The 20,122-nt window shown below is 34.1% G+C and overlaps 1 protein-coding gene across 1 annotated transcript in view; it reads right to left on the bottom strand.

The window, feature by feature from the left end:
• Positions 1-19,375, bottom strand: part of LOC120626823 (progestin and adipoQ receptor family member 4) — a 48,951-nt gene extending 29,576 nt beyond the window's left edge. Inside the window, exon 1 of the mRNA XM_039894584.1 lies at positions 19,163-19,375. Coding sequence (XP_039750518.1) covers positions 19,163-19,244 — 82 coding nt within the window. The 5' untranslated portion in view covers positions 19,245-19,375. The remainder of the gene's footprint in view (positions 1-19,162) is intronic.
• Between the last annotated feature and the right edge of the window lie 747 nt (positions 19,376-20,122).

Below are 20,122 nucleotides of genomic sequence, written 5' to 3'. Positions count from 1 at the left end.
CCTCTGCAGGTAGCTGTCCATGACTGTCAACAAGATTCAGCGAAGATACCATCATCAGATCCAATTGAGAAGGCATACAGTTCGGAAAGAAATGAGTTGCATGCGTGGGTAGTAACATAAGATTGGAACTGTTAATAATATTCATTAAATTTTTAGAACGGTGGTCGTTTTTTATAAGGCACGTGTTAAAGTCACCCATAATAATGGTATGATCAACTGTGGATGAGTATTGTTCGAGTAAAGTTTCAAATGTTCCAAAATAATTAATATGAAGTGAAGGACAGTAAAAGACACCAAGAAGAAGTTTATTCTGACCACTCTGAACCTCAATAAATAAGTGTTCAGACGATTCAGAATACGTTGATGGAGACTTAGTTAAAATACGGAAGGGGATGTGACTCCGTAAATAAATTGCAACACCTCCGCCACCTTTACCCGTTCTGTCGTTTCTAATGAGATGGAAGCCAGGCAAACAGTAGGACGTGGAAGGGAGACAAGGTTTAAGAAACGTCTCCGACACAAGAATTGCATGAATGCTTTTTGTATCAAAAGAAGTCAGAAAATCGGAATAGTGCGAAGGAATGCTCTGTGCATTAATATGTACAACATTAAAATTTTTAGGATATGGTGAAAATGTACTATCAAGCGCAGAGTTAAGCGGTATAACTGTACTATGGAAGCTGTCATTGGACGAAGACGAGCCTGTACAATAAACATCTTCAATATCTGAATTAGTTTCGCTGCAATTGCTATTAAATGAAGTCATTATATAATAAGTAGCAATAATTAGCAATTAAATATATATAATATATATATATATATAAATGTAAATAAATAAATATAGTCAATAAGTTACGATAAAATTATATTCACTATTATATTTAAACTATTTATCAATGTAGCAATATTCTTCTTCGTACCAGCAAGTCCTGTAGAAAATCACTTCAAATGTACAATACATATCCAATAAATAAAAGGAAAACAGTTAAAAATTGTAAAAATAAAAATAATAATAAAAAAAAAAAAAGAAAAACAAGTTAGACTTGTAAAACAACTCTAAAGAAAAATTAAAAAAAAAAAAAAAAAAAACTCCCTTAAAATCATAACTCTAACTTGAACGTTGAGATTTAGGTACCTAGGCAGCTAAATAAAGGTCCAGTATGAAATCCTGTAATCTGCGCAGGCCCAAACTAATAAACAAACAAACCAAAATGATAATTATTTACAAAATTTGATAAATAACAAATATCACAATTTTAAAAGCCAAACTCAGTACACAATATACATAACTAATAATTGTATACGTATAAATTATAGTAAAAAAAAAAAAAAAAAAAAACAAAATATTTAAATTTGGGAATTTCTCAAAGAGGATATAAACATTAAAAACTGGTAATATTGACTTCACGCTTACAAAGCTTGTCTATGGTCGAAAAATGACAAGTGAGATTAATGATCTAATGAATGCATTGATAAACTTTTTTTTCTTGCATCGCAAAGATATTCGAGGCTTTTACATAAGAATGTTTTAAGCTTACATGCTACCATGGGCGTGTTGTAATCAAGGCTACAGAATCGTGCCAACTGAACAACCGTTGTGGTTAGAACAATTTTCTTACAAGGGCTATGTATACTTGTTTAACTTGGTGGTGGGTGCAGAGCATCAAATACGGCCTTGGCACAGTAAAAACGAAAAGGTTACGCTATTGTTAGTTTGGTGTAAAAGATTAAATATAGATCATCGTCTGCCCGAAGACAAAAGGTTACTTTTCTTACAAAAACACAGTTAACCTACGATTGGATGTTAATCATATCAAAGTTTATTGCCTCACTTTGTTTGGGACACTGAGGCTCATAATGATTTATTAGTAAGACCATAACCAAGAGAACACAGAAACTGGCCTCATTAATACTCAAATAAAATGTTCTGGGATCAATGATTTGCTCGCAAACCACTTGAGCTTGAGTGCAGTCGTGTAAGTAGCGACGATGTCTTTTTTCGCATGATGGCAACTGTCATATGTGTGTTCTTTTCAAACATGCCATACACTAGCCGGCAAGCCATCATCCTAAAATCATTCTTGTATAGCGCATCCTAGGTAATTGCTGTAAAGAAATTTGCAGTACCGACCCGGAGTTTGCGTTGTCCACCTCAGTGCCACGGGGAGCACGTTATCGCTTCAGCCCTGGTTATATATAATAACAAACGCGTGAGTAGATGTAATCTAGAAAATCTTCATTAGAGGAATTGGAGCATCAAAGAGTCTACGTTTTTTACTCTTGTGTCCAGCGTAGTAAGGTGAGAAATAGGTGATGAATCGAAGTAAAATCGAATCATGAAGGGAATACGTTTGTACTCTTAATATCCTACATTTCACGCTTTGAAACGCCACGTTTGACCAGTAAAAATCAAAATCAAATTAAAATTTATATATTCATGTAGGTCTATCACAGGCACTTATGAAGCGTTCATACATATAATTTGTTTACATAATTGTTAGGGGATGGTGATAACTTAAACGTAAAGCTACGAGGGTTCCAAACGCGCCCTGGTCTAAGAAGAGCCCACAACATTTTTTTTTTGTTATCACCATCTCACAGTAAATTTATATTAAGTTATGAAGTTAGCTTTTCCTAAAAAAATCCTCAAAAAAGCTGGTGGTCAGGACCGACATCTAATTTTTCGGAGCTATGTGCGTTCAAAGATATAAAATATCACTTGCTTTAACGGTTAAAAAAATCGTGATACATCGTGAGGAAATCTGCATGACTGAGAGTTCTTTATGATGTTCTCAAAGGCGCGTGAAGTCTATCAATCTACTGTGGATTACGGCCTTAACCCTTATTATTCTAAGTGGAGACCCGTGCCCTGTAGTGGCTGATAATGGTCTCATAATGATTATATCAGATTATCTTCAGACTATCTATCAGATCTTTGCATAATTTATATAGGGTACAAGAAATACCATATGGCCTTGTCATTGAAATAAAAAAATTGGTTGTCTGTAAAGTCGGCTTACTGACGATAGTTAAACGTGACAACGTCGTATGAAAATACTGATGGAATGGTTGCATTTTTCAAAAGAAAATTTAAATTTTATTTATTTTATAGATATTATCGTTGCTATAAACAATTGACACCACATTCACTTTTCACTGCACTTCATCCTTGCCGAAAACATGTAAATGTAATATTGTATAGAAGCTGTCCACACGGACGCATCGCTCACTCAAGTAGGAGAGAGACAGATGTCCAAAGCGGAGGCCGACCGTGCCTCTTTGTCGCTCGTTCCGCGCTCTCGCTTGCACTTCAAGCCTTGAATGGAACGCCTCAGAGCGGGGTAACGCCGCATACGTTATGTTTTTTCGTGCGTGCAGCCCGCTCCATCGAATTATAAGACGTTGTCACGTCAAAAATCATTACAAAAAGGTTCACTCAATAAAAATACGTTTGTCTTATAACTATGAATCAAATACATATGACATATTAAACAATGTAACGAAGAGATTAAAGAGATTTATTGCATGAAATGTGACAAAAGGTTATATTATTGAAGAGGGCTTCAATAAAGTGGAGTAGTTAAAGGGCGCCCTTCAATTTACTCAACCGTTTTAATAACAGAAATGTGCTTATTAAAATGTCTGCGGTAATTATATTTTGAAAAAGAAAAATAGCATTGTTTCCATTTCTTTATTATCTTGAATTGACAGACTAATTGGCAGCTTCTTTTTGCATTACGAAAATTAAGCTTAGTTTGCTATACTCTGCGAAAAGCAGGAGACTGAAGATCTGTTTGGTGCGGAGTATAAGGATTGAAGAAATTATAAATTACACCATACATATTCACCACCACCACACATTACACCAGCTTTTCGCGAATTATAAAAAAATAAGCTTAATTTTCATTTTATATCATGGATTTCCGCGAAGTAACGTCTGCTTCTATAAGTTAATGCAACGAAATACAGATTGGTTATTATTAATAACTGCAAGTTTCCATCGCCTTAAAGAAATTGTAAGTTTTTTTTAACTAAAATCTAAGTAAAGTTTTTTTGTATTAACGCTCTAACTACCACGCAGAACTAAAATATTCTTTTTTGAAATTGCTAACCATAATATTTTTTTTTTATTCTAGACGAAGGCTTTTTAATATCACCCTAAATTTCTATTGAAAAAATTAACTTTTCAGAAGCAGATATGCAGATTTAGTCACTGGGAAACGCTAGTTATCGTAGGAATTTCAGAGGCTTCATTTGAAATCGTTTGTACACCCCACTGCTCATCTAAACTATTATTGTGTAATGTATATAGTTAAATGAAACCTCTTGAAAAACAGAAAAATATATATGTATTTTTTTTTGGAATTGCGTTACGGAGTTTGTTTTGCAGATATTTTATTGCTAAATTTAAATAATCTTTAATCTCATTTAATTTTAAGACAATTCTTTTTATTTTTCCTGTAATAGGTATTTACATAAAGTTCTATATAATTAATACTTTGAAAGACTCTGTAGCTACTCGCTTTACTTTGCGTATGGGGAGATGTTTCATGACCCTTCCCATTTCAGCCCATGTGAATATGCTCTTTATCAATATCTGACTTGTACTGAAATAAGATGAATGTTGAACAATAAAGAACATAGTTTTAAAATTTTGGTATGGAACCCTTACCGCTTTCATAATACCTAATGGGTACTGTTATTATGACGTCAAACAAAAACCCACGTGCTAAGCCGAGAATACGCCACAAAAATACCCTTTTCCTTTTAAACTATTGAAACGTTATTTAAAATAGAATATATTATTTCACGCCTTATTATATAGCCAGGCGTATATACGCACCTGTTGTATTTATTTTCTTATCCTTGTAGAAGCAGGGAAATCGTTTGAATAAACTTCAGTGAACCGTTGTATAAACTTTTATAGCTGTGCAATACACTTGTATTAAAGGCGACAAAAGACTCTGTATAACAATAGGAAAAGCTTTCTTACTTTCTTAGAAACTTAAAAATGTAGTGGACATCCTTAATAATGTTACAAAAACATGCAAAAGTGTGTCTGTTTGTACCGAGACGGGTTACTGTAACCCATTAAATAGCGTTATTTAACAGCTTTTGGGTTGACTTTGTAACCACCAGCTGAACATCAACTGAAGAATGTCGATTTTGCAAATGCTGAAGATTGTTTTTTTTTTTCGTTTATTAAACCGTAAAATACAAAAAAAGAGTTGTAATTGGTATAACTCTATGGCAATCGCGGCCTGAGCGCTTTCTCCGTTCCGAATATTTTTATATGCCTTTTAAATTTATAAAAAAGTGGTATATTTAAAAGTTGTAAAACATAAATTCTTAAGAGTTTTACCGTTACAGCCTGCTCCGTCGACAATCATTGGTACACGCTAAATTCTAAAATTACATTTATACTAAGCTAAACTAAATGATAAATAATAAGTACTTTAAAAAGATAAACAGCTAAATGTGGATAGGGTTAAAATAAGTACTAAGATAAAAAAATGTATAAGGAGAGTACAAACAATTTGTATACGCATCAAGACTTTACAGTATACAGGTGGTTTCTTGTTTGATTAATGTTTTTATTGTTACCTATGGTAACGAACGGAATTTAATGAACTGCTTTAGTGATCATTTATTTTTCTTATGCGTTATGAGTATTTCGTAAGGGTAAGTTGGTGATACTATTCTTTTAGTTTGAATTTTTATATAAAAATATAAAAAAATCTAAATCTTCAGTTAGGTTATCTTATTAAATCTGCTAAAGTGACAGATTTGTGACTTAAAATAAAATTATTGCTCACGCTCAATAATTTGTTTAGTTTTTCTACTACTAGTTTCTACTTCACTGTTGCCTGCTAACTTTACAGTGTGACCAACCTTAACAAGTTTGAGTTTAGTTCTTGTCGTCCTGAAGGACCTGAAGATGTTGACATTTTGTTCCGCCATTGTGCTGTTATAAAACTTTCTTACTCGAAGCTTGTTATAAACTTTAGCCAACAGAGTGACCATTGTAAGAAACATTGTGGACTTGCTAGATAATTAAGTTGGGTCGCTGATATTAGCTATTCTAGAACAAGAATATTCTTGTTCTCATTGCCTTTTATATTTTGATTAAGACAGTAAAATGCCACTTCTCACGCTGTCAGTTAGGAAGAATGAAATACAAGGGAAACGAAGAAACAATATTCAAACACAAATATAGAATGCTTATTTCATAACCCCCAGTTTGGTAATAAACAGTATACTTGTCAAGAATTTAGTTCGAATAAGTTAGACTTATTTTTTGCTTGGATGTATGTTTTAAAAACTTTGTTTTAATACATTTAGTATTTAGTTTCTACTCTTAAATGGGCAGTATTTAAGAATTTATATATTACTAACTATTATTATTGACCGCGACTTTGTCTGCGATTTTTTTTTTATAAATTATGTACTTCAGCCAGTACTGAACGCTAGATGGCACTGAAGGAGCATGTTGATATTTTTTGACGAACAATATTTTTTATTCGTAAAAAATATTCGTTTTTTATCCTAAATTACTTCTAATACCTCCAAGAATATGTGAACAAAGTTTCATGACGATCGGTTTTATAGTTTTTGCGTGAAAGTGTAACAAACATCTCTACTTTCACATTAAAATATTAATAAGTATGGATATGATTAAGGCAAATGATTGTTACAGAAAAAGGTAAGAACTAATAGGTACTTGATTTGACGCTGCGAAAGCTTAAAAGTTAAAATAAACAATTATTATAGCCAAATGTCAACTGCACCTTTATAGTCTCATGCTTAATATTCCTATGCTTCCTTTGCGGAGCCGAATTCTCAGTACTAGTTCAAAGTTGATTCGGCTTGTATATCACATGCCTCGTAGATCACATTTAAATTTTTACAAAAGTTACTATTATCGTAATTAAAGTTTTTAAATCCCGAGGCAGTTTAGAGTCTAAGCTTATAAATCTCTTATTCTGGGATCTTCTGTGCCCAACCGTGAGTCTTTAAGGCGAAGTCTTAGTGCGAATTCGCTGAAAAGGGGATTTTTAAAGCACTGTATCTTTTAAATGATGGCATATTTGTACTTTAAAAAAAAGTGACATTTGCAAGACTTTCAAGCAAATCTTGTCTGATTACAAAACTTAATTTAAATATTTTTGTACCATAATAAAACTGAACATCATGTTGAGATAATATGCTTACATAAATATAACTAGAAGAGTTCTAGTTTTATAACGTAACATTAAAAAGATGTTGCCGGCATTCTACTGCAGTTGTAAAAGCGTATAAAAGTTTCATTGCTTTCTATAAACTCCGATTAAATCGCGACGGCGTATCCTCGCGGACTTTATAGCAGATATAGTAGACACCCGGTGCAACGATGGGTAGAAACCAAGTAGAATTTTATAACGGTGGGGATTTAGACCCTTTTTATCACTAGGCTTTTAGTAAACTTAAACGTTGAAAACTATTTTCATTTTAAATGGTGAATAATGCTCGTGCTATTTTTTTAAGATGTAACAGAAACTCTAATATTCAGGAATTGATACGAAAAAATCCCTAAGGGGACGTCATGTGAAACAAAATGGATTTACAAAATGGACCTTGGCATGAAAAATCACTACAGAAAACTCATTTAGTATTCACTTTAAGATATCCCGGGCAGAGTAATGGCTTATGCTTTCTTACCAAGACTTTTTTAATATTTTATGAAACGAAAGTTTTTTCCTGACGGTCATGAAATTTTAATATTACATATATCTTTATATTTTTTTAATAATTTGGTTTATTTTATTCATACTATGTGTATTATTACTTTCATTTTAGAAGCTTGTCTTTCTTTAGGTAAATTCTAAGAAATAACAATTCCAAGGTTTTATTAGATTTACTTTAGAATAATCTATACAATATTTAATTAAAGGTATATAGTAATTTTGCTGCGTGTATGTTGTGCAGACATCTCGATAAGCTGTTTATTAATAGATTTGTCATTTTTACATAACGCTGCATTTATGAAAATGATTTTTAACCCTAAGATGAATTCAAAAGATGATTTTAATGCATGTCGGAGTGGGATTTAACATAAGATTGTACTATATATACTTATCTCTATATATAGGTGGTATATTTTGGTATATGTTACGATTGTACAATAGGCAAGCATGGAAAAATATTTTCTTTATTTGAACTAGACTAGGGATGTAGTGGCGATAAAAATATTATATTTAAGACGCTACCGTTTTAAATGACTAGGTATTTGAAAAATGCCAAAGTTACAACTGAAAGCTTTTGAGAAACTTTGAATAGTATCGCTTTGATATCTTGTGTATTGCTGTAGTGTATTTCTAAAGCAATTATTTTCATCCAACGTACTTTATATTCGTGCACTAAGGAAAGCGTATAAAGCACTTGTATCTTGTCATGCTATCGAGAAGCCAATTACGAAATGGTTCTATAGCCGCCATACCTATTCCTACAACTTCTTTCACAAAGTGTTGCTTTGATACTGGTAATAGAATTAAACTTTGAATTTCCTTCACTAAAACAACAAACAAATATACACAGTATGCACGTATGTCTACAAAGCCAATAATTATATTGTAACAATTTTCTTCAAAGCGAAGCGTTGAGGTGGGTATTACTGTCAGTTTACGCACACCGAGTGATTCTCCAACTTAAAATGTCACTTTTTTATTCTTTATTGCTTTTATAAGTGAATATAAATAGACAAATTTTGAGAAAAAACACTATTATTAACACTCATGATATTTTTAAATCTCTTTTTATTATTTAATCTTGGACGTCTGTGTGTCTGTATGTGCGGATCCCGTATCTTGTGGCCACGTTAACGAGCGAAATACTTCACTTATCGAGCTGGTTTTTTTTTATAAGCTTCAGTATTTTGAGGAATAGAAGCCTATTATTTTACAAGGTATAATTAGATGTAGTTTAATTATTGTTTACAAATAATCTCAATTTTATTGTAATGAATGAGATTATGAGGCGTGCACTTTTCGATTTTCCAACTATTCAAACTTGTAATCGGTTTCCACGCGACATCGTACTGAAACGCTTAATCGTTAAGCGGCAAGTCTCTGTCGGTAGGGTGGTAACTAGCCATAGCCAAAACCTCTCATCAGAAAAAACATTTTTCCTTTTTAATTGGCTTAAAATTACTTCAAGTAAGATAAAATGTGCACTAAATTCATTTACTTGAATTTAACGCATATTTCCAAACGCCCCGGGTCTAAAAAGAAGCCCACAACCAAATTAGCTGGAATTTCTTTTGTTATCACCATCTCACATTGTCATCTGAAAATATTTAAGAAGAAACCTGGTTAGAGAAATAGTTCACATACAAGCTTTTATATCGTTTACGTAAATAATCGTTAATAAATATTGATCTATACTATAATAGGACTTTTCTATTAGCTTTCGCTCATCGTTTACGTTGAACTCTTTTAGAAACATCCCCACGATATCAACCGGTAGTTTACTGTGAAATTGTATGCAATTTCCTTTAAATGAATTGCTTAATTTGTGTTGTCTAGTGTACTAGAGTAGCACTCCAAGTTTATTTTTGCTTTTAAGGTTCAAATTATTGCATTTTCTCTAAAAAATTTGAAATATTTTTATGAACATACATAAAATTTTCAAATGTATATTGCCTAAAGAATGTCATTATTTTAAAATCTTTAAATTTGAATTTAAAAGAGTCTCTCGATGATTTTCTCGGACCCATTTTATAGTTCGCACGAACAGCCTGGTTTCTGTATTAAAATTCCATATGACATAAAGCTTTGAAAGTAACTAAAATAGACTAGCCTAGCAGTGTCTATGTCTGTCATGTGGCTTGATGTGTGTGTGTCAAAAGAAGATACTTCTTTTCTTCATAGGCAGCAGAACTAAGCCTGTTCGATACATGAGGTATATTAAAGTATAAGTTTATGTATTAAAGTATTAGTTATAATTTTTTTTTTTGTCTTTAGGATCTCGTTATGTAGTTAAGGTGATGCGATGGGGTAGGAGTAGTAGAGGCTTGTTCTCAAGGATCAAAGTCTCGTGAAAAAAAAATTGTAGTAGAATTGAAAATTGTTAAGTCTATCTAAAAATATGTCTGCTGCCAGAGAGGTCGTTGGCATTTTCGACCGGATCGCGGCGCGTTCAAATTGGCCGCTACAGATGTGCAGCTTTGTGAATTCATTAAAAACCATATCGCACGATTGCAGAACTTCAGCCGCGCTGCTACACATATCGAGCCATAACCACTTTGTGTGACCGTCAAAAAATAGACTTTTAAAGTTTATGTTTTACCACTTTTTTTAAATAATTAATATACTACGACAAAACACACATCGACATCTAGCCCCAAAGTAAGCGTAGCTTGTGTTATGAGTAGGTACTAAGATGACTGATGAATATTTTTATAAATAATATCCGTAAATACTTATAATTACTTAACACGCTAACACAAGAGGTGCATGCTGGGCTTCGAACTCTGCCCCCCGAAAGTAAAGCCGAAACCATAACCACTGACCTAACACCGCTACTAAAATTTAGTTATTAAAATTTAGGTATAGAGTATATCTTGAGTACAATTGATTATTATTTGTCAAGTGATAAAAATTAGAGGCGCCTTTGGATAACCCATTTAAATAAATACTAAGATTGTTTATTTATTTGTTACCATTTTTAGCAAAACAACTATCTAAGGGCAGTTATTTTGTTAACAAAAGTCGCTAAGGTAGCTTGCATCCCGGAGACGGACTTAGGGTACCTACTTTTTATTCCGAAAAACTACTGGGAACCATTTCCGTGGTATTATAAAAATCTCATCTTTTTTATCTATTCATACCAGTTAGGTAACGGCTTAAAGGATCTAGGCGAAATTTTGCATAGAAATTGCTTGCATTCTAGAGACTTACAAAGGATATTTGGCCCGGGAAATAAACGGTTCTAGCGGGATTTATAAAACCCGAAACAAAATCATCTGTCTTAACTGAAGAAAGTCTACTGCTGGACATGAGTCATTTGTAGGATCTACCAAACGTTATAATTAAAACACACGTTATAACGTTATAAACGTTATAACGTTATAATTTGGTGCACTTTGCATCGAAGTATACCTGCGATTTATGATTTATTACTGCCATAATTAATTTAGAATATAAGTTTGAATTTATATATGATATATTATATAATACTTCTTTAATCACAGATTTCGCCAAGACTACATTGTCATGTGTTTAATGAATGTTTTATCCATAATTTTAATAAAATATGAGCATTTTACACTCCTTCTATATATAAACTATAAGTGTGGGAAACATACTCCTCCGTCCGCCCAATTTTTGTAAAAAGGGGTACAAAGTTTTTGGTTCACGTATTAATATAACATAGATGTTATCCTTGTGGGAAGAGTTATTTTATTAAAATCTCATTGGTTCCATTTTTATCCCCAATAGTCCAAAGTGCACGTGCGAAAACTTGAATTATTTTTTTGAACGAAGCTTCTTTCAAAAAAATCTTGAAATAGAATCACTTAACCGACCGCTACATTTTCAATAGGTTGAAAGTTTTTAATTAAGAGCGCAATAGTTTCTCCGGCTACTGACTTCAGCGGGAATCGTGATAGTAGCGCGGGAAGAGTGCAGCTCAAGGTGACCCAGATACAGCCTGCCGTTTGTTACAATGTATGTCTACTACACTGAAAGGGGACACGTGTCACGTAAACGTACGTTTTTGTTACGCCTGTTATGAAAAGATTTAATAAAAAAAAATATGCCAGAGGATATTCCTTTTAATATAGTAGATTATGCATCAAGTATGGTTACATTACATTATACAGACAAGGCCGTATAAGTCTAATTGTAAACGTTCTAAGAAAGCCGAACTGCTCATTAATTCTTAATAAAGTGTGTTTGTTTGTTTGTCCTTCCATCATGCACTGACCAAGAAACTAATCAACTTGATTTTTAGCAAAGATTTATTTGAAAAGACGGAAAATAACATAGGCTAGGCTTAACATAGATTTTTTATGTGATTGTGTAAAAATTGAATTTAATCCTGCATGAATTGAAGCTGTTTTGTAAGAAAGCGAAATAAAAGTGGAAGAAGAAAACGGCCATTAAAGTAAATTATATAAATATGAACGCTTTTTAGGAATTAGGAAAGTTCGATAAGCTTTGATTTTGGACAAGACAAAACACACATTGAATAAAAATGAAATACTAAAGAACTATTTCAATGATCATTAATTATCAATATGAACCTATTATGTATGCCATCAAGATTAACTCGTTAGATAAAATGTATTATTAATGACCGTTACGGTATTAAAGTTATTATAGAAAATTGTAAAATAATTGCCTAGTGCACTGCATATGGCTTTATCAGTATAGTATATAAATTTTCAGTAAACATGTTTACTCATAAATCATATAGGGAAAATTTATTATAATTATTATTTATCTATTATAATCGTTGTTGATGGTCACAATAACCTAAAAATAGGTGTTTTCGATATAGAGGATCAAAGTAGTCCTAAAATCCAGTTCATTGTCGTTCAGCTGATTAGTTATTAGGCCATTATTGATATACCTCTTGGAAGTTATCGAAACGGTACTTACATTAATTTTTAACTTAAGCTCGCGCCGCCCCTCGCAGCCTGCCACCCTGGTCCAAGGCCCTTTTGCCTTTGGGTTAAATACGACCGTTCTTTACACCTAGCTAATAGATAAACAGTCAAGGCCCTCCTGTAGTTATCGTAACTGCCTCGTTAGTTTAGTAGCATCATGTTCGACAGCAGATTAAGAGTGCTGGGTTCCGCCGATGACGAGACCCGGGACGGGCCAAGCCAATGAATACTATTGGGATATTCTATCAAGAAACTCATAGTACCAGCTTTGGAAGTTTGGAAATTAGTGGTTAACCCATTGCCTCGGAGAGCGCGTTAAGCTATCGGTTCTCTTTTCAGTCGTTTCAGAGCTGGATATGAGGGTAAGGGAATTGAGAGTGCGCCTTTGTTTTTTCTTTATTATTCCTTATTTTTTATTATTCTCTGCTATATATCTTATAACAATAAGATATAAAGCAGAGAATAATACATGTTTTGATAATTCGCTTAATATTATATTGGGAAAGAACGGCACTCACTATTTGATACGTTGCCTTTCCCAGCCCTTTGTTTTAACATTTTTAGGTCTTAATATGAATACGTACATAACGAAATAACATAAATTTCATACGTCAACAAAAATTAAAGACCAAGAACTATATGCACAGAAACGTTAAGCTTGGGATAGTTCTAGCTATCGCATCAATATGTTTAGTCACTTAAAATACTAAATACTAAACACAACAAAGTATTATTGCTTCATTTCACTAAAAATATAGATATTTATATTTTTAGTAAAATAAATGCAGTAAAGTTTTCTAACCCTAATTTTATTTTTCAAGAATACACTTGTGAAATTTGAGACAGAATAAATCACACTTGTGAACTATAATATTTCCCGCGTAGTTGGAAAATCTCTGCCGATTTACAAACGTGGCCGATATCGGTTGGGGGAAAGAGTTATTCTAGTCGTTACGGTATTGACTTTTTAATTATGTGGCCGAAGGTGACGTCGCTGTCAACACTTTGTGTATTTGCATTATTAGCAATGCAAGAAATCGATTGTTTCGTTGAACTTTCTATAATACTCGTCATCGAACTCCGACTATTATACTGCTTAGCACGTATGTGCTATAATAGTAGGAGATCTGTCTGATATAGGAGAATGGGTTGTAAAGCATTGAACCACCAAGCTGCTCTAATGTGGGTTGGCGGAGTTTTACCAAAAGTGGCGGTTTTACGTGCTCTCCGATACATACTGGTGCACCTTACGTATATTTGGGCTGGTACTCAAAATTCCTTAACATTTTTAGTTCCGACCCGGTAAAAGCACCCTAGCTAAAAAATATTTAATTAAAGAAATTAAAAATATTTAATTTAAATTTCAATTAAAGAAAAGAAACTCTTGATCCGTAAGTTAAAACGGCCACGGCCACTGTGTCAATGGGATTTTCAATATTATCGTGCTTAGGTAAGTTTGCGCAACGAACTTTTAATAATGAAGCTAGAGCTACCCGTCTGATATTACGCTTCAAAGGTAGAAAAAAGAAAACTCATTAGTGATAAAATAGCGGTGGACAACGTATTCCACTGTGTAGTTCATCCCGTGTGGGACGTTTCATCAATAAGAGTTGAATCTCAGGACAGATTTTCAGACAGGACAGGTTTGTTCAACGGTCTCTACCTAGAACTGTTTACTTTAAAAATTTCGACCGATGATCAATTATTTGATTAATATTAATAATGATCAGTCAATATTAACAATAACCTTATTTACTCAAACTCATAATTGAATAATATGCCTAAGTTAGGTATATATAATAGTATCACACTAGTTATACAAGCCTTATACAAGTCCGCAATTCAGTCCTCGTTTGTTTATGTTTTTAAAAAATCCCGTAGGAACAGTTTATTTGCCCGGGTTTAAAGTTATGCAATATCCAGGAGCTGTGCCAAATTTAATAAAGATCTATGAAGGTCGAACCAAAAATCCCTATCCCTACTAATATTATAAATGTGAATGTAAGTTTGTTTGTTACGCTTTCACGCAAAAACTACTTAACCGATCCTCATGAAACTTTGTACACATATTTTTGGAAGTGTTAGAAGTAATATAGGATACTTCTTATCCCGACATTAAGCTCGGTTCCTTTAGGAGAGGGGATGAAAGTGTTTGACAATTTATACCATAACTCCGACAAATTATAACCGATTTAAATTATTATTTTTATACTTTAGAGGTTATAACATGTGTTTAATTTTGTCCAAACTGTGGTTGGAGATAGAGGACAGAACTCCTCAGCAGACAGCAGCAAACCCCTCATTCAAGGCTTAGCGATACTGAGTACTTTAATTTTTTTTTTTAGAACTACTACTAAATTTAATGCCACATCAAAAAACAAAATCAAACGCAGACGAAGTCGTGGGCAACAGCTAGTATAAAATAAGTGAACAGATTGACTGACACAGTTCCGTAATATAGGCAATGTAAGAGTTATAAAAAGCCTACCCTTAAGTATTTACAACTCGTACTGTAGATTTTCTTCATTTTATATAATTTGCATACCCTGTGCATACCCTCTATGCACGCCACTGCCACCTACCTGCCCATGGAGTGTTAACGTTTTTATCAGTGTTAAGCAAATACTGAAACCGTGTATACGACTAATATCAAAGCATCAAAAACCAATCCAGTTCAGTAGTGTTTCTCGAACGAGCGATTAGTCACTTTCTTATTCCATTTAGAAGCTGACACAAAAATTATTATCCTCCTAATGTTCAAAACTTTCACCCTAAAATGGGGAAGATGGGAAAAAGTTTGTGAGCTTGAAACTTCCGCAGATGAGACGTGCGCGGGGCGTTTTCACTGTGTTTAGACACAATGCACTGCGTGCAGTAATGGCTGAATGAGGGTTCTGTATGTTCATAATTCTGTTTTTATATGTACCCCTCCGCTCCTCCCATGATATTTGTAAAATAACCCAAATTTTCTTGTTTAACATTAATTTTAACTGACCTAAGATAAAGTGCAATTTTCTGTGAGCAAGCAAACTTGAAGTTACTAATAAAAGAGCGGTAAAGGCACTTAAGGAGTTATATTCTTACCGTAAAACGCGTTGTAAAATCTAGTAAGTAAGTAATTTATTGTGCACATCATCTCACCTTTCGTCTCCCACTTTAATAATATCAGGTCTTCCATGAACTTTAGAAGCAAGTTGGAAGCAAGACAGAAATGAAGGGTTGAGAATTAATCAAGATTTAATATCGTACTTAGCGCTTAATTAATGACCGTGGAGCCATGTGTTGTCTACTCAAGCTGGTCATAATAACTTATGTACTTACTTAATTAAACTGAGTGAAACTGTTTCCATTTTAATTTTTGACTAGTTGTCTCGCCCCTGTTACTACTCCTTCTAGTACTAAATATTGATACTCACAGTAATAATAAATAAATAATTAGAATACATGTACTACGACGATAAACGTCGCAATCTAGCGCCAAAGTATACGTAGTTGCGTTATGGGTACTAAGCACACAGATGCATATTTTTTTTATTATGTTCATAAATACTTTTAATTTGAAGATAAACTACCATTGAATTGAAAACGTTCATGTTCATCAAACAAACAATTTCCAGTTGTGGGAATTGAACCCACAGCCTTTGACGCTGAAAACAGGGTCGCTGCCCTCTTAGCCAATCGGTCGGCAACAGTCTTATATCCAAATACAGTTTTTTTTTGCCGCTACAAGTCAGCCCTTAACTGCAATCTCACCTATTGGTAAGTGATGATGTCTAAGATGCTAGCGGGCTAAAGTTTTCGGGGAAAAGCATTGTCATATACATGATCGGTTTCTAAGCAGCATCGTATCTCTTCAAGGCAAGCTTTTGTCGGTAGGGTGGTAACTAGCAAAGTAGAAAGACCAAATCTGAGAAAATTCTGAAATTATGAATTTACTAATTACGCTTATTGCCGGGGATCGAACAAGGGACCATTATTTATAAGACCACAGCGTTCATCACTGCGTCAGACAGGTTGACAATCAAAAGAAAACTCATTAGCGGTGGATAACGTAGTCCACTGTGTAGTTACTCCCGTGACAAAGTTGTCCTGGCATAACTTAGGCATATTACTCAATTATGAGTTTGTGTAAATAAGGTTATTGTTAATAATGAACAATCATTATTAATATTAATCACATAAATAATATATACTGTAATAAAATGAGTAAAAAGTGGGATTGATTAAGGTCATCGGTCGAAATTTTTAAAGTTAACAGCTATCTGACGCAGTGGTGAACGCTGTGGTCTTATAAATCTTGGTAGTTCGATGTCTTTGATCTCTCGGTAAATACCGGATTCCTCTAGACAGCGTCGCGACATGATATCGGGGCGAAAAGAGGTCACTTGCTGACCTCCATAGGTCGACTTTTCGCTCTTTTCGTAAGTTCTTCTCTAAGTAAGGGTCCTTTTCTCGCCCCGCACAACCCCACACTTACCGCACGATTACATTGTCTAGACGGCTTCGACGGACTTCCGTACGGAAGTGTCCACAGAGAAAGCAGTAAAGTGTCGTAAGACTTTTTGGACAAACCTCAATTATTAATTATCAGTTTGTACACGCGGCACATGCCGTGTGGTTAGGGCAGAACAGAATTTAATATTGTCACCTCCCCTCTTATTGCGTCGGTTGTCGTACGAGGCGACTAAGGGAATATAAAAAAAAAACATCAATTGCGATCACAAATCCGTCTGCCATTTTAGTCCAATAGAAGACTGTTGTATCTTGATAATGATCAAGTCTAGTTTAGTCCTACGCTTATGGAACGAGTTTGGATTAAATAATTATTTTACAGTAATATTTGACGAATAAAGCTGATGGCTCACCTGATGTTCAGTAAATATCAGTGGTCTTTACTGAACATCAGGTTCGTACCAGTGGATAGATGGTTCTACAAACAGAGCAACCCTTCGCAGGGTATGCAAGGAACACGTCTTGTAAAGTGCCTCCTTGTTCAATCAATCTGTGGCGTAGATGCTAAACCTCATGTGCCTGTAATTACACCGGCAACTACACCCTTCAGAACGAAACAAAGCACTGCTGCTTGGCGACAGCCGCCAGCAATGTTGCTTTTCGGCAGAAATAAGCAGTACTACTTCCTCGGACGGAGTTCTGTCAAAAAGCTTTCTAAATACTACTCTGTCTTCCGTTGTACCTTTGGTCTTTATAAAATATTTATTTCCAGGATTACAAATAAACATTAAAAACACCATGCCATATCACTACAAAAAGTACAACATAATGATCAGTTTGGGTTTAGTTATCTTTTACGTAATAGAGTGCATGTGTACTGTAATAGAGTGCAACAAAGTAATAAAGTAGATACATTCCAGATGTATGTCATACAGAGTAGCAACTACACATTGTAATTCATGAAAAGTGGAAAGCTCGCTGAAATATCGCTTAGCTTGGAAAATAACATAATTATTGTGCGTTTCTGTTTTACAGCGAAGTTATGTTAAAAACTGTAAAAGTGTTACGTTGCCATGGAAATGGAAATAATGTGTATATTTTTACAATAACTCTGAGATTTGTTCGCTATACTTTTAAACTGTTTGCATGTTTACTTTACAAGCACACATGATAAAAAAATAATCATAAAAATGTTATTTTTGTACAGAATGTAGGAATAGGTGAGGCTATGTCATGATTCTAGTTTTTCCTGCAACTTCGTCCGCGTGGCGTTGTATTTCGGGATAAAATGTAGCCTTTGTCATTATTTTTCTCTTTGACTATCTACTCGCATATAAAAAAAAACCGTCAATTCTTTGCTTAGGGACCAACATATAAACTCACTTGTATTTGTAAAATTCGAATAAATCGTTCAGATAAGTATAACATCAAGATTGCGCTTGAAGTTCGACGTACAGTTATACTTACAATGTGAATATTCCAGATATCCTCAGATAACTTCGTTTCTTTATACTAGTAGGTACTAAAATGCGAATTAATTATGTCTAATCATTTCTCGTCTTATCTCAAAGGAATAGGCCGAGAAGTTTACTCAAAATGGCAATGACAAATTTGGAGGTTGTATAGTTTTAATAAAGAGTTAATGAAAGTATTTACCACAAATCCGAATTAACTCGGCGGACCGCAGGGTTATTATGTATCACGAGAGGTTTGCCTCAGTCGTAAATCTCGCGATATTTGCTGTGAAACGTCAAGTTTTCATACAATAATACAAAAGTGACGTTTGACAGCAAAGATCGCTAGATTTACGCCTGACGCAAGCCTGTAGTGAGATACATAATCACCCTGACGATTTTGCTCCCAAGTGTCTGTAATGGCGACCACGCAGCTTAAAACGCATTATCAGTAGAGTTGACAGATGACATCGATTGAGTCGTTAAAATTCATTGAACACATGTGGTACATGACCATGGAATAAGGAAACAGCGATATCCAGAAAACATGTCCATAAAAATTGTCGTACGTACACGTACGTTAAAATATCCACGCAGTCTTTCCACTTACCTATACTCTGACTGACCCAGATGCCCAGCATATCCAGCTGCAGCAACTTGTGGTAGAGGCTGGCCCCTTGAGTGTGGTTCATGAACAAGTGGTACAGGAAGGAGCCGCACCAGGGGGCCAGGGCACCGAGGAGGTGGCACAGGGATAGGAACCATGCACCAGCCCCTCCGCCACCGCCTCCCCAAGGTAGCAGGCCCGGGAGGACGGCTAAAATGTAGACTAGAGATATACCTGGAAAGAAAAAGTTGTTATAATAAAAATGCTGTTTATGAAACGATGTGTTTGTGTTATTATTGCTTGACCGGTCGTTTGTATTTTCTTTATGTGACAATTTTATCCACTTCGATGTTGTTCATATCACTGTTACTGTTCTTTTGTTTCTTAATTTATTGTCGTTATTTAGTATTTTGTCATGTACACGTTGCATTTCCGCGGCATAACCTTAGAAGTGCCTACGGAAAATCAGCTTTGCAGCATTTTTAAATACTACCTCGCTTCAGGTATGTACATTTTAACACTTAATTTTACCGAACAAAGTCATATTATGTTTTATAGATCTCAGACTTAAGCTAAGTCCGCTGGTGGAAAAACAAATTACCAAATTAAATTTAAAAAAAAACGTAACTTGTAACTAAATGTATTCCGACATGAAATGCTCCAATAAACACGTAACAATATAAGCGGCCCGTAAGTAAGCAATTTTTTACAACTCGACTTGATAGTGTTAATTAAACTATTAGTCGGACGATTATTCTAAAATAAAATAATCAGACCAAACTTCATAAGATATTTAAAAGCTTAATTTAAAACTTTACATCTGTCAGACATGATGAAAAATGATCAATGGAAAAAAATATTTAAACGTAGCTGCGATTATGTCTTGATTCTTGCCCGAAATTTTGTCCACGTGGGTGGTATTCCAGACATAAAATATAGCCAATGTGATTCTCCGGCCGTTTA

This window comes from Pararge aegeria, chromosome 10 (genome assembly GCF_905163445.1).
Source record: "Pararge aegeria chromosome 10, ilParAegt1.1, whole genome shotgun sequence".
Classification (NCBI taxonomy): domain Eukaryota; kingdom Metazoa; phylum Arthropoda; class Insecta; order Lepidoptera; family Nymphalidae; genus Pararge; species Pararge aegeria.
This window is presented reverse-complemented; position numbering and strand designations above follow the sequence as displayed.